The sequence below is a fragment of the Salvelinus sp. IW2-2015 genome, linkage group LG31, assembly GCF_002910315.2.
Source record: "Salvelinus sp. IW2-2015 linkage group LG31, ASM291031v2, whole genome shotgun sequence".
Lineage (NCBI taxonomy): Eukaryota > Metazoa > Chordata > Actinopteri > Salmoniformes > Salmonidae > Salvelinus > Salvelinus sp. IW2-2015.
The window spans coordinates 8,639,460-8,652,423 of NC_036870.1; the positions used below are offsets into that span (position 1 = coordinate 8,639,460).

The 12,964-nt window shown below is 43.6% G+C and overlaps 1 protein-coding gene across 1 annotated transcript; it reads left to right on the plus strand.

Annotated features, from left to right (window-relative positions):
* The first annotated feature begins 1,437 nt into the window (after positions 1–1,437).
* LOC111955670 (glyceraldehyde-3-phosphate dehydrogenase) lies at positions 1,438–8,033 on the plus strand. The gene is made up of 12 exons (XM_023975920.2): positions 1,438–1,527; positions 2,079–2,124; positions 4,462–4,561; positions 4,671–4,780; positions 5,049–5,139; positions 5,379–5,494; positions 5,728–5,809; positions 5,917–6,068; positions 6,246–6,324; positions 6,477–6,560; positions 7,104–7,201; positions 7,730–8,033. The coding sequence occupies exons 2-12, from the start codon at positions 2,102–2,104 to the stop codon at positions 7,797–7,799; spliced, it is 1,005 nt and encodes a 334-aa protein (XP_023831688.1). The 5' UTR covers positions 1,438–1,527; positions 2,079–2,101; the 3' UTR covers positions 7,800–8,033.
* Positions 8,034–12,964: the final 4,931 nt, after the last annotated feature.

Below are 12,964 nucleotides of genomic sequence, written 5' to 3' on the forward strand. Positions count from 1 at the left end.
TGAAGAGCATGCTTCTTCAGCGTGCCAGTGGCCATCGAAGGTGAGCATTTGCCCACTGAAGTCAGTTACGACGCCGAACTGCAGTCAGGTCAAGATCCTGGTGAGGACAACGAGCATGCAGATGAGCTTCCCTGAGAAGTTTCTGACAGTTTGTGCATCAATTCTTCAGTTGTGCAAACCCACAGTTTCATCAGCTGTCTGGGAGGCTGGTCTCAGATGATCCCACAGGTGAAGAAGCCGGATGAGGAGGTCCTGGGCTGTGAGGCCCAGTTGGACGTACTGCCAAATTCTCTAAAACTATGTTGAAGGCGGCTTATGGTAGAGAAATTAAAATTCTCTGCCAACAGCTCTGGTGGACATTCCTGCAGTCAGCATGCCAATTGCACGCTCCCTCACAACTGGAGACGTCTGTGGCATTGTGTTGTGTGACAAAACTGCACATTTTATAGTGGCCTTTTATTATCCCCAGCACAAGGTGCACCTGTGTAATGGTCATGCTGTTTAATCAGCTTCTTGTTATGCCACACCTGTCAGGTGGATGATACTGTGTGTGACTGTGTGAGCGCGAAGTCTTGCATTTCGCTCATCMCAATGGTTGCTTTCCCCTGCTCAGACATTGCATGCATCAACCAATGGTTGCTTGTCACGTCATCGACTGTGTCAGACTGACAGATTGCTATAACATATGATGTGGTTAGCTGATACATAAAATACCTGTCCAGGCCACAGGAGGCAGCTGAGGGAAGGACGGGTCATAATAATGGCTGGAACGGCGGTAATGGAATGGCATCAAACAAATGAAAACCATGTCCATTCCACCAATTCCGCTCCAGTCATTACCACGAGCCTGTCCTCCCCAATAAAGGCGCCACCAACCTCCTGTGATCCAGGCGTTGTAAGATCTGGCAGGCATCAGCAATGCCTAGGCAGGGGAAAGCACCCAATATCTGCAGTGCTGCTCATGGTAACATCATTTGGCTGAGTCTACCTGCATTTCCACGTGTATTAACAATTGTCAAATTAGTTTATCAATCCATCTAACCTCACCTGTTTCATTTATTAGTATGTATAATGTAATGAAACAGGCAGGGAGCAGGTCTCGAACCCTCGATCTTCTAGCCCGAAGTCCAGCGCTCTATCTACTGTGCCGCAAAAACATGCTCGAACGGCAGAGTCGATATCCGCGCTTATAAACCCAGGGTCGTTACAATATTAATGAAATATGAAGTTAGGAGAACATATATTTTTTGCCAAGATGCGCCCTGTTGCAATGCTGCAAATCTAACCAAAACAATAATAATYGGGGGTACAAGGCACGACTGTCCACACCGTCCAACTGAATGGTGCAGCTTTTTTGTTCCGTATTTACTGCCGTTGACAAGCCACTACGACCTTGACATTCTGACCGGGGGTGCGCACGCGGAGGCGTGTCCACGGACTCAATGGGAAGATAAAATGCGAGCGCACCTTCACTCGTCCCCGCTTCCCCTTGTGAACAAGTGGACAGACAGAGGCTATACAAGAACGGTACTTTAAAAACTTTCTTTGCTCTTTTATGCGTTCCAAAACCAACTTTAATTGACAGTTTCAAGTATGCCTTAATTGTATGTGATTTACGCACTGGGTAGGCTTCGGCGTATCTGGTGTTTTGAATAGCTGTCTTTTGACTTTGGGCTAACCTACGTGTTTTTAAATGTGTTTTCTGTGCATGCAGACTTAGTTAATTTGTTTCAACGTTTTCCATGACTTATGTCAACTGTGTACTTTAACAAAACACTGCTGATAGATGCCACAGATTTAGTGGCCTTTTTTTCTGTAGTGACTGTTAATCTGATATACGTAGATCAGTGTTTCCTAAACTCAGTCCTGGGGACCCAAAGTAGTGCACGTTTTGTTTTTTTCCGTAACGTTACACAGCTGATTTCAAATGGCCTAATCAAAGCATGATGAGTTGATCAGTTGAATTGGCTGTCTACTACGAGAACAAAAACTAGGTTTGGGGAATGCTGACGTGGATACTTATTCTGAATGTGCATTCTACTCCTACTTGTTGGTTTTAATTGATGTTTTACTTTCAGAGGACTATACCATACCAGGCAAAATGGTGAAGATTGGGATCAATGGGTAACCTGCTTTTGTCAATATTATTTAAAGAAATGACTGGTTTTGTATCAGAACTAGAGGAGAGTTCAAAATGTCACAAGAGACTCAGGCTTGCATTGCACAAATCCCTTGATAGTTTGTGTACTTTGGAACCAAGTTTGAGGAAAGCTCATGCCATACTGTAACTAGTTCACAAGCCTTGTCCATTCTCTACTTATTTATAGTTTGGGTGTCACACCGCCTCTACAGCACTCTCTTGTATCTTCTCAGCTGTCACATTCCTTTATTCTATCCATCTAATAATATCCCGCTAACCTTGTCAGCTGAAGTTCCTTTTTTTTTTTTTTTTGGTTGAGCTCTTTGACCAATCTTATCCTTCTAACCTTTATTTGACCAATAGACTGCAGGAAGATATGATTGATATAAACCCTTTCCCAAAATCAATCTGTAATGATGCCCATTTCTAATCTGGGACACTAATGTGCTGATTGACCTATATACAGTAAGGAAACTGAACTCTTAACATTGGGAGCAATAGATCCTCCTGACTGTTCAGTTCCCTCAAAGCCTATGTCATAGACTCATAACAAGGTGTTAAGTCATACAAAATGTCATTGACTAGAACAAATTGCTTGTTAATAGTAAAGGATAGCAAGGAATTTGCTCCACYATGCCAATTTTTCCCTGGCTCATACTGTTACCAAATAGGCTACTTGTTTTTCACCTTGTTTTTACTCAGTTCTGATGCACTTTGACTCCTTTGGTGGTCAATACATTGACCGTTGTGAACAGGACACCCTTTTAGCTGGGGGTGTGTCTGATTTGCGTCACTGGGCGAAGTTCAAATGAGTTAAACGTTGTGGAGATCCTGATGAGTGACACTGAATCCTCAATCACAGGGATTTTATCATCCACTCTGAACTTGATTGGTCTGTATATCACAAGACAAATCTGTGCAGTAATTGGCTGCTAATGTTATGTAAATGGAAGTTATTTCAGCTGGCCAGGAACTGACTTAATTTTTTTTAAATAATTGGGATTTAAAACAATTCTAGACTATAATCCAGTTTACTTTGTATTTCAGTGGTGTCTAGGCTTTTCTCAACCACTGACTGCAACTCAAGTCTCCAACATTCACAGTATTTGACCAATGTGGTCCTATCAGTAATCAGCTAGAGTTAACCAGTAACTATCAGACTTCATTCCCTTCGCGTAAGGGAGCAGTCCCATGTGGATTGCACTTAACTATTCACCCAATTTATGCTTAATCTACCTACACAACCGATGGCAAGATGTACAGTAAGCTATACTGAACAAAAATATGAACCCAACTATTTCAAAGATTTTGCTGAGTTACAGGTCATAAGGAAATGAGTTAACTGAAATCAATAAATTAGCCACTAATCTATGGATTTCACATGACTGGGCAGGGGCACAGCCATGGGTTGGACTGGGCAGGGGCACAGCCATGGGTTGGCCTGGGAGGGCATAAGCCCACCCACTTGGGAGCCAAGCCCACCCATTGGGGAGCTAGGCCTAGCCAATCAGTTTCCCCCCACAAAAAGGCTTTACGACAGACTCCTCAGCACCCCACCTTCCCCTCAGACTATCCCACAGGTAAAGAAACCGGATGTGAAGGTCCTGGGTTGACGTGGTTGAGGCTGATTGGACGTACTGCCAAATTCTTAAATGACGGAGGTGGCTTATGGTAGAAATTATTCTCTGCCAACAGCTCTGGTGGGCATTCCTGCAGTCATAACAATTGCATGCTCCCTCAGCTTGAGACATCTGTGGCATTGTGTAACACAACTGCAAATTTTAGAGTTGCCTTTTACTGTCCCCAGCACAAGGTGCCCCTGTGTAATGATCGTGCTGTTTAATCAGCTGCTTATTATGCCACATCTGTCAAGTGAATGGATTATCTTGACAAAGGCTAAAATGCTCATGGAGGGATGTAAACAGATTTGTGCACAATTTTACAAAAGCTTTTTGTGCATATGGAACATTACTGCTGTCATATTTCAGCAACACTTTACATGTTGCATTTTTGTTCAGTGTATTAAAAAAAAATGCTATGATTTGAGGGTAATGTCCCTTTAACTGCACAGGCCAACCAAGCTTAAACAGACTAGTCTTTAACCTGCTTTTCCAATTTGMCCTCAACCCCGCACTTCTCATTTCTGGTCACGCTGCACCAACCCAACCATATTGGGCATAAACAAAGGCTCTGGGCTGCAAATGTCAAGGTTGGCAGGTGTTGTCGAGCTGTCATCAGACATGTCAGTTTAGGGCTCCTGCCGCATGCTGGTGTGGTAATATGATACATGAGGATTAACTYTAAGACTCTTCTCGTCTCAGATTTGGGCGTATTGGGCGTCTGGTGACCCGTGCCGCCGCCAAGAACGGCAAGGTCGAGGTCGTCGCCATCAATGARCCCTTCATTGACCTGGACTACATGGTGAACTTCATACTGCATTAAGAAATGCAGTACACATAAACCAGTTTTAGCTGCTCGTGTTTACTGTAACATCCCTTACRMGCTTTAAAGTCCTGCCCCTGTTKCATAGGTCTACATGTTCAAGTATGACTCCACCCACGGTGTTTGGAAGGACAGCGAAGTGAAGCAGGAAGGTGGAAAGTTGATCATTGGCAATCTGCACATCACAGTTTTCCATGAGTGAGTGGGTTTTCCTTGCCTTATTCTTTAGGTACATTGGTTCAAATTACACATTTGMATGGTTTTGTGCACCCATATTAAGCTTAGTGGTGGACWAAAAAAGATTCCTCTCTGGTTCTGGGAAACTGCCCCATTGACTGAGTGCTCTAGAAGGATAGAACAGGTATATTATGSCTATGGGTTTCACACACATTGGAACATTCTACTTCTGTAATTGGAACGCTTGTTTTGTAGTTTCACCCCAACTTCTTCTCGTTGCGTTCTTCAGGAGGGACCCCACCGCCATCAAGTGGGGCGACGCTGGCGCGGACTACGTCGTCGAGTCGACTGGTGTGTTCACCACCATCGACAAGGCCTCTGTAAGTACCTCAGTTCACTAGCAGTTTTTAGGTAGTTAGTGATTTGGTGTGCGTTCATTATTATGGTATGCAGTATGACCCCACTTTCAATTATGACCTTTTTTCTTTCTTACCTTAACGCCCTTTTTTTCTGCATTTCACTGGGCTTTTTATGCTTTGTGCTAAAGGTTGGCTGGCTTAGTTCATTCAGTGGCTTTGCATTTCCACAAACTTAACCTTTGCCCAACCACCCACCACAGGCTCATCTGCAGGGAGGTGCCAAGAGGGTCATCATCTCCGCCCCCAGRGCCGACGCACCCATGTTCGTGATGGGTGTCAACCACGAGAAGTACGACAACTCCCTGAAGGTTGTCAGGTAAGCCTCCTGTTGCGTTACCTTTTTAAGGAGCATTGGTAATTCCCTGTGGCCAAATTATGACTTGTACAAAGAATGGCTGAAAATCACGCATTCGGTGTGCAGTGTTCTCACCCCTGAGTAATACTATTTAAATAGTGTAATTTCAGCTGATTATTTCATGAATTTGTGGCACAATGTTTAATCGTTAAGTATTTGTTAATGTCATGTTATTAACAATTATGTCCTCACAGCAACGCCTCCTGCACAACTAACTGCCTGGCTCCCATCGTCAAGGTTATCAATGACAACTTCGGCATCATTGAGGGTCTTATGGTAAGAATGGATCTTCATTCGGTGTTTGACTTTTTGAATGTCATAGCCCTTTAATCTTAGTGGTGCTCCATGAACCCTGCATGGACTAATGTTGTCGTCCCCCCCAGAGCACAGTTCACGCCGTCACAGCCACACAGAAGACTGTTGACGGGCCTTCCGGTAAGCTGTGGAGAGATGGACGTGGTGCCAGCCAGAACATTATCCCTGCCTCCACTGGCGCCGCCAAGGCCGTGGGCAAGGTTATCCCCGAGCTGAACGGGTATGAACCAATCCAGGACCGTAGTTTTTAATGGAGTTTTGATGATAGTGATAAATGCTGAGATTTGTAGCACTAGTGCTTTTTACTAGGGTTGTTTTTTGAAGAATTTACTCGAGCCCCACTTGTGCTCYTGATGGTGTGGATCCTGACCCTTTTGTGGGTTTTTCTGACCCACAGCAAGCTGACCGGCATGGCCTTCCGTGTCCCCACTCCCAACGTGTCCGTGGTTGACCTGACTGTCCGTCTTGAGAAGGCCGTAAGTCTCCCAACAACCTTTTTATACTTTTGCTAATGTCTATTAGAGGTTCAACTGGGAATTTGGTGCAAGTTACCAGCATTATGGCAAAAGGCACTTCATACATTTTTATCTAGATTTTTTTTTTTTACATGTTCGCTCTTCTGCTTTAGGCGCCTTATGACGAGATCAAGAAGGTTATCAAGGCTGCCGCTGAAGGACCCATGAAGGGAATTCTGGGATACACAGAAGACCAGGTAAATATTTCCCCATTCCAACCCTGTCCCAATCTGTCCTTTACTTGAAGTGTGCACTTGTACACTACTTCCCGTAAATATAAAGTCATTAGATTGATCTAGGTCAGGGTTTCCTGATCTGAGTCCCCCCTGGGTGCACCACGCTTTGTGCCCTAGCACTATACAGCTGACTCGCATAACCAATTCATCACGCTTTGATTATTTGAATCTGCTGTGTAGTGTTATGTTGACAAAACGTGCCCCCAGGACTGTTTGGGGAAACCTTGGTCTAGAGTACCCCAGCCAGTCCACATATTTGGTGTATTCCACAGCTGATTTAGAGGCGCTTGATTAGGTGACAATTTGAATAAGTTGTGCTTGTTCTGGAACACATCAAATGCATGGACGTAGAGCACACTTCATGAGAAAGGAGTGATTGGGAAGTAAGGCAACCTTTCCCTATGCCATCGGCCTCAAGGTCATAGGTTGAAATGTCTAAGTGGGAACTCTAACGAGCGCTAGTGATGGTTAATCGTTTACACTAAAACTTGTTGCTCCCCTCAGGTGGTGTCCACAGACTTCAACGGTGACTGCCGCTCCTCAATCTTTGACGCCGGCGCAGGCATTGCCCTCAACGACCACTTTGTCAAGCTGGTCTCATGGTATGTATGCAGGAACCTACACGTTGTGCTCACACCAGGTCTCCACCGACTCKGTTTCATCGACATGTACAGCTGTGCATCATTTGCATTGCAATGAATGTTGCAGCTGTAATAACATTACAAGGGGCAGCATATGTAATGAACAGTGGTCCAAGAACAGAGCCTTGAGGGCCACCGAAACTTTCCTTTTTGTTGGAGTTTACATCCACATTGATACCATGCCAGGATCTAAACCAGGCAACAAAAAACATTCAAATAACAAAAGGGCTTATTAAATAAACTTATTGTGATTGAGGTATGGCAAAATGCAACACAATGTTTGAACTTGTGGCACGCAATGCTGCCTAGTGTCAGCTGGACCACAAAGGTGTGAACTGCATAGTTGAATGCAGTTCATGGACGTGGGAGTCACTCACTCGGACATGATCAATGTTGTAATTCTGTTCCATCGCAACATTAATTTAATTAGTATAGCCTTAGCTTTCCCCTGTAGGTTTGTGAATTTTCAAACTCTTGTTTCTTCTATAGGTACGACAATGAGTTTGGCTACAGCAACCGTGTTGTTGACCTGTGTCTGCACATGGCCTCCAAGGAGTAAAGTTTCCACACCACACTTCCAACCACTCATTACCTCTTCCTTCTCCTGAACGGACACCCCACCAGTCCGCTGCCAGAGAGCCTGTAGTGAACTCAACTCAATGGGAACATTTTTATAAGTCACACCTCTGTTCTGTTCAGTGTGAGGATTCAGTATTTTTGCCTGCGGAATATTTCTGTTTACTACACTGTGGCTTAATTTGCACTCCTTCACAATAAAAGTCCTGTTATTGAACTATCATCTCATTCTTCCAGAGCATATGTTCATTATGGCACGCAACTGTTTTGAAATGTTTTGCAATGGAATATTAATGTAAGTGTTCTACCATTTGGTGCCTAATAAACACACCACTGCGTGGACTAACGTCTACCCCACAGTTCAGCCTGTCGCAGAACACAGTCCCTCCGATAAGCTGGAGAGATGTGCCAGCCAGAACAGGCTGTGGTATGAACCAATCAATGAACACTGGTTCCTTAATGGTTTTTATCACCAGTGATGGATAGGATTTCTATACTGCTTTTCACTAGTGGAATCAGTTCTTGAGCCGTCATATGGAGCTGGTCTAAAGTAGTCGACACACCCAATTTGTTATGAGTAAAAAAAAAGGTTAAGATGAACCACTGTATTGGACACAGATTCAAACAGGTTKTTTTAATGTTTACATTTAAGCACATTTTGCTTGTAATAGTGTGGATCTAAAGAACTAGGACCCGCAGCAAGCTGACTGGTATGGCTATCGTGTGCCCCTTGTCTGGTTGACCTGACAATCTGTCTTATGAAGACGTACGCTCTGTCGTTTGCTACATACTTTAGTCAGACATGTTTGTGGTGAGGGGTGTTGTACAAAAGTCAACAGTGACTGGATAATCTCTAAAAGAGAATCAAAGCCAATGACACGTTTTCTAACTGCTGCTTTACCCACGTGTGTTCTGGACCAATTGGACCACCCGAATGTGTTCGTTTCGGGTCYGCAGGTACTCGGAGCCAAACGTTTGGCTGGCGCAAGGAGTCTCGGTAGCAAGGCAAGTAAGTCTCCCAATAAGTATTTCCTATGCTTTTGTTAGTGGCAACTAACGTCAGGGTTGGTGTCAATTTAGTAAATCAACTGAAAGGCCAGTGGTCTCCAATGCTTCTCTATAGTTAGGTTTCCATCAAATGTAACAAATTTTCCTGCAAATATTCTAAAATCTGCATAAATAAAACATTATCCCACCAGTGGTGGTTCCACAAAATGCACTTGTTGCGGATAAAAGCCCGTGTCTGACGTAGTGCACAAAGTTGAAAACCTGGTGATTTTGGGAAAGTTACCGCTCATTCGTTTCTTGAAGTCACTGGATTGGTGTGTGCGCAAGCTTTCCTCTGCATTACTGTCACGTGTTAGATCAGGGATTTACTCAAAGGGAGGAAGTAAGGATACATTTGTAAGAGTATCGAAAAGGGCCCAAGTTTTTCCTACTCATTTCCTGGGCCTCAAATACAAACTGCAATGTCTAAGCTCAGACACAAGGGAGTAGTAAAGATACATTTTTCCCAACTCACTCATCCTTCAGGTGGTGTCTGCAGACTTCCTCAGTGTCTGCTGCTCAATCCACTTTCCCTAACATGGCAGGCTTCTCTCCTCCAAAGCTGACGTTGACGCAGAAATACACCACCGCCAACCWAAGCTGTGCCACTGGCGCCTTCTCAAGACGGAGGAAAAGAGTCTCCGAGGATCACTACATCCAGGCCAGAACCAAAATCCTGGTCTACAAACCACTAGTGCTCCCTACTGTATGGACCACAGGCATCTTAAAGCCCTGGAGTCTCAGCACCAAAGATGGCCTCCGCAACATGAGGATCAGCTGGGAAGACCGGCACACCAGTGTCCTTGAGGAAAACATCCGCAGCGTCACCACCGTTCAACACAAGCTCTGATGGACTGGCCATGTTGTCAGGATGCACAACTCTCACCTGAAACAGGTCCTGGATTCAAAACTAAACACAGGACAGCTGGCTCCTGGAGGACAAAAGAACACAAGCCATAAACAGTTTTAGGCTCAAACATGTAAAGTGATTTAACTTTTAAACAACTTTCCTGAATCTTAACCTATAACCTTAGTATCATGTATCTATTTAGTATAAAACTGGTTTGTATCAACCAAGTTATTCTGGAAATCTTACAACATTAGCAAAACAAACCTTTCAAAACATACAATGGGGAAATACTGGGTTGTAGGTCTTGTAGTTAAAGAAGCTGACACAATGTGCCATATGGATTTGACTGCACATTTTAATGGTGAGACTGCATAACTCACCACCAGGTGTCAAATAAATTGGGAGTCATTAAAACTCGATTTTCAACCACTCCCCAAATTTCTTGTTAACAAACTACAGTTTTGGCAAGTCGGTTAGGACATCTACTTTGTGCATGAAAAGGGTCAAACATTTTGGGTAGACTTCCACAAGTTTCCCACAATAAGTTGGGTGAATTTTGGCCCATTCCTCCTGACAGAGCTGGTGTAACTGAGTCAGGTTTGTAGGCCTCCTTGCTCGCATACGCTTTTTCAGTTCTGCCAACAAATTTTCTATAGGATTGAGGTCAGAGCTTTGTGATGGCCACTCCAAAACCTTGACTTTGTTGTCCTTAAGCCATTTTGCCACAACTTTGGAAGTATGCTTGGGGTCATTGTCCATTTGGAAGACCCATTTGCGACCAAGCTTTAACTCCCTGACTGATGTCTTGAGATGTTGCTTCAATATATCCACATAATTTTACCTCATGATGCCATCTATTTTGTGAAGTGCACCAGTCCCTCCTGCAGCAAAGCACCCCCACAACATGATGCTGCCACCCCCGTGCTTCACGGTTGGGATGGTGTTCTTCGGCTTGCAAGCTTTCCCCTTTTTCCTCCAAACATAACGATGGTCCTTATGGCCAAACAGTTCTATTTTTGTTTCATCAGACCAGAGGACATTCCTCCAAAAAGTACGATCTTTGTCCCCATGTGCAGATGCAAACCGTAGTCTGGCTTTTTGATAGCGGTTTTGGAGCAGTGGCTTCTTCCTTGCTGAGCGGCCTTTCAGGTTATATCTATATAGGACTCGTTTTACTGTGGATATAGATACTTTTGTATCCGTTTCCTCCAATATCTTCACAAGGTCCTTTGCTGTTGTTCTGGGATAGATTTGCACTTTTCGCACCAAAACATGTTCATCTCTAGGAGACAGAACACGTCTCCTTCCTGAGCAGTATGACGGCTGCGTGGTCCCATGGTGTTTATACTTGCGCACTATTGTTTGTACAGATGAACGTGGTACCTTCAGGCGTTTGGAAATTGCTCCCAAGGATGAACCAGACTTGTGGAGGTCTACAATTATTTTCCTGAGGTCTTGGCTGATTTATTATGATTTTCCCATGATGTCAAGCAAAGAGGCACTGAGTTTGAAGGTAGGCCTTGAAATACATCCTCAGGTACACCTCCAATTGACTCAAATGATGTCAATTAGCCTATCAGAAGCTTCTAAAGCCATGACATAATTTTTGGTAATTTTCCAAGCTGTTTAAAGGCACAGTCAACTTAGTGTATGTACACTTCTGACCCACTGGAATTGTGATACAGTGAATTATTAGTGAAATAATCTGTCTGTAAACAATTGTTGGAAAAATTCCTTGTCATGCACAAAGTAGATGTCCTAACCGACTTGCCAAAACTGTAGTTTGTTAACAAGAAATTTGTGGAGTGTTTGAAAAACAAATTTTAATGATTCCAACCTAAGTGTATGTAAACTTCCGACCTCATCTGTATATGGCATATGTGTATGTCTACTCTTGCTATGTCTAGAGGTTCAAGACACGCCTAGCTCATCCATAACCTGTCTGAATGTTTTCATTTCATGTGAAAGTAAGAGTAGGCGAACAGGGTGTTGGATGCATGTGCCTAGGAGGACATTAAAACTTCCCAGGGCGAGCTCTGTCCTGACTCCAATAGTCGACCAACCCAAGCTGTTTGCAATGTAGTTCAGTATGGTGACAATCATATATATTGTACAAAAATACATCTCCTGCAGTCACTACCATTACAAATACTTAAAGACATTTTCTTCAGGAAATGTTTTTTTCTAGGAATCCTTTGCTTTCTTCCACCACCTGTAGCACTATAACCTTGAAAGCCACAAACACCAAAACAACTTTAAAACGTCAAGACTGGCACTGGTCAAGTAACTTGAAAAAAACCCGTATTGATACTGTTTATTCGTTTCACACTATAACCATACTTGTGTAAATTCCAATGCATTTCAATGGCCATAGGTTACATGGTCAAAACATTTGATTGGGGAAAGAGGATACCTAGTCAGTTTTATAACTGAATGCGTTCAACTGAAATGTGGCTTCCGCATTTAACCCAACCCCTCTGAATCAGAAAGCTGCACGGAGCTGCCTTAACATCCACGTCATCCGGGGAGTCGTTGTTGTTGGGGTTGAACTGCCTTGCTCAGGGGCAGAATGACAGATTTTTACCTTGTCGACTCGGGGATTCGATCCAGCAGCCTTTTGGTTACTGGCCCAATGTTCCTACCTGCCAGGATACCTACCACCCAGAACTAGTCTTCAAGCATTTAAGCCACAAAAGACCAAACCATCTTTAAAACATATTTATATATTTTTTACCTATAACTATTTCATATTTGCATAAAAGCTCCATAGGCTATAATAGTACATTTTGGATTCACCACTGCTCTTGAACCGTTTAAGCTACAAACACCAAACCTACGTTGAAATGTAGAGTCAACTTAAATTGATCGTAAAAGCTTTTTGATACCATTTGCTATAACCCTTTTAAATTAGCATAAAAGCTCCATGCTACAATGACACTGTAACGTCTTCTCTAGACAGAACGGAATCGCAGAGAGGTACGTTTCAATCATGCATTCCCTGAACTCAAAGCTAACCCGGGGTTGGTTACACTAAAAGTACATGAAAAACTCCTCAACTCTGAACTGAGCGTCCTTTCCCCTCACAAGCAAACTACTCCAGGTCAATGAACTCTCTCTTCCCACGTTCACCACCCTGCCCTTACTATGTGTGACACCCTCCCCAAACAACCCAACAAACCCTCTTCCTATTGGCTATAACTTGTCGCCAATACTCACTATAGATGAGCAAGCGCACACATTTTCATCAGGAA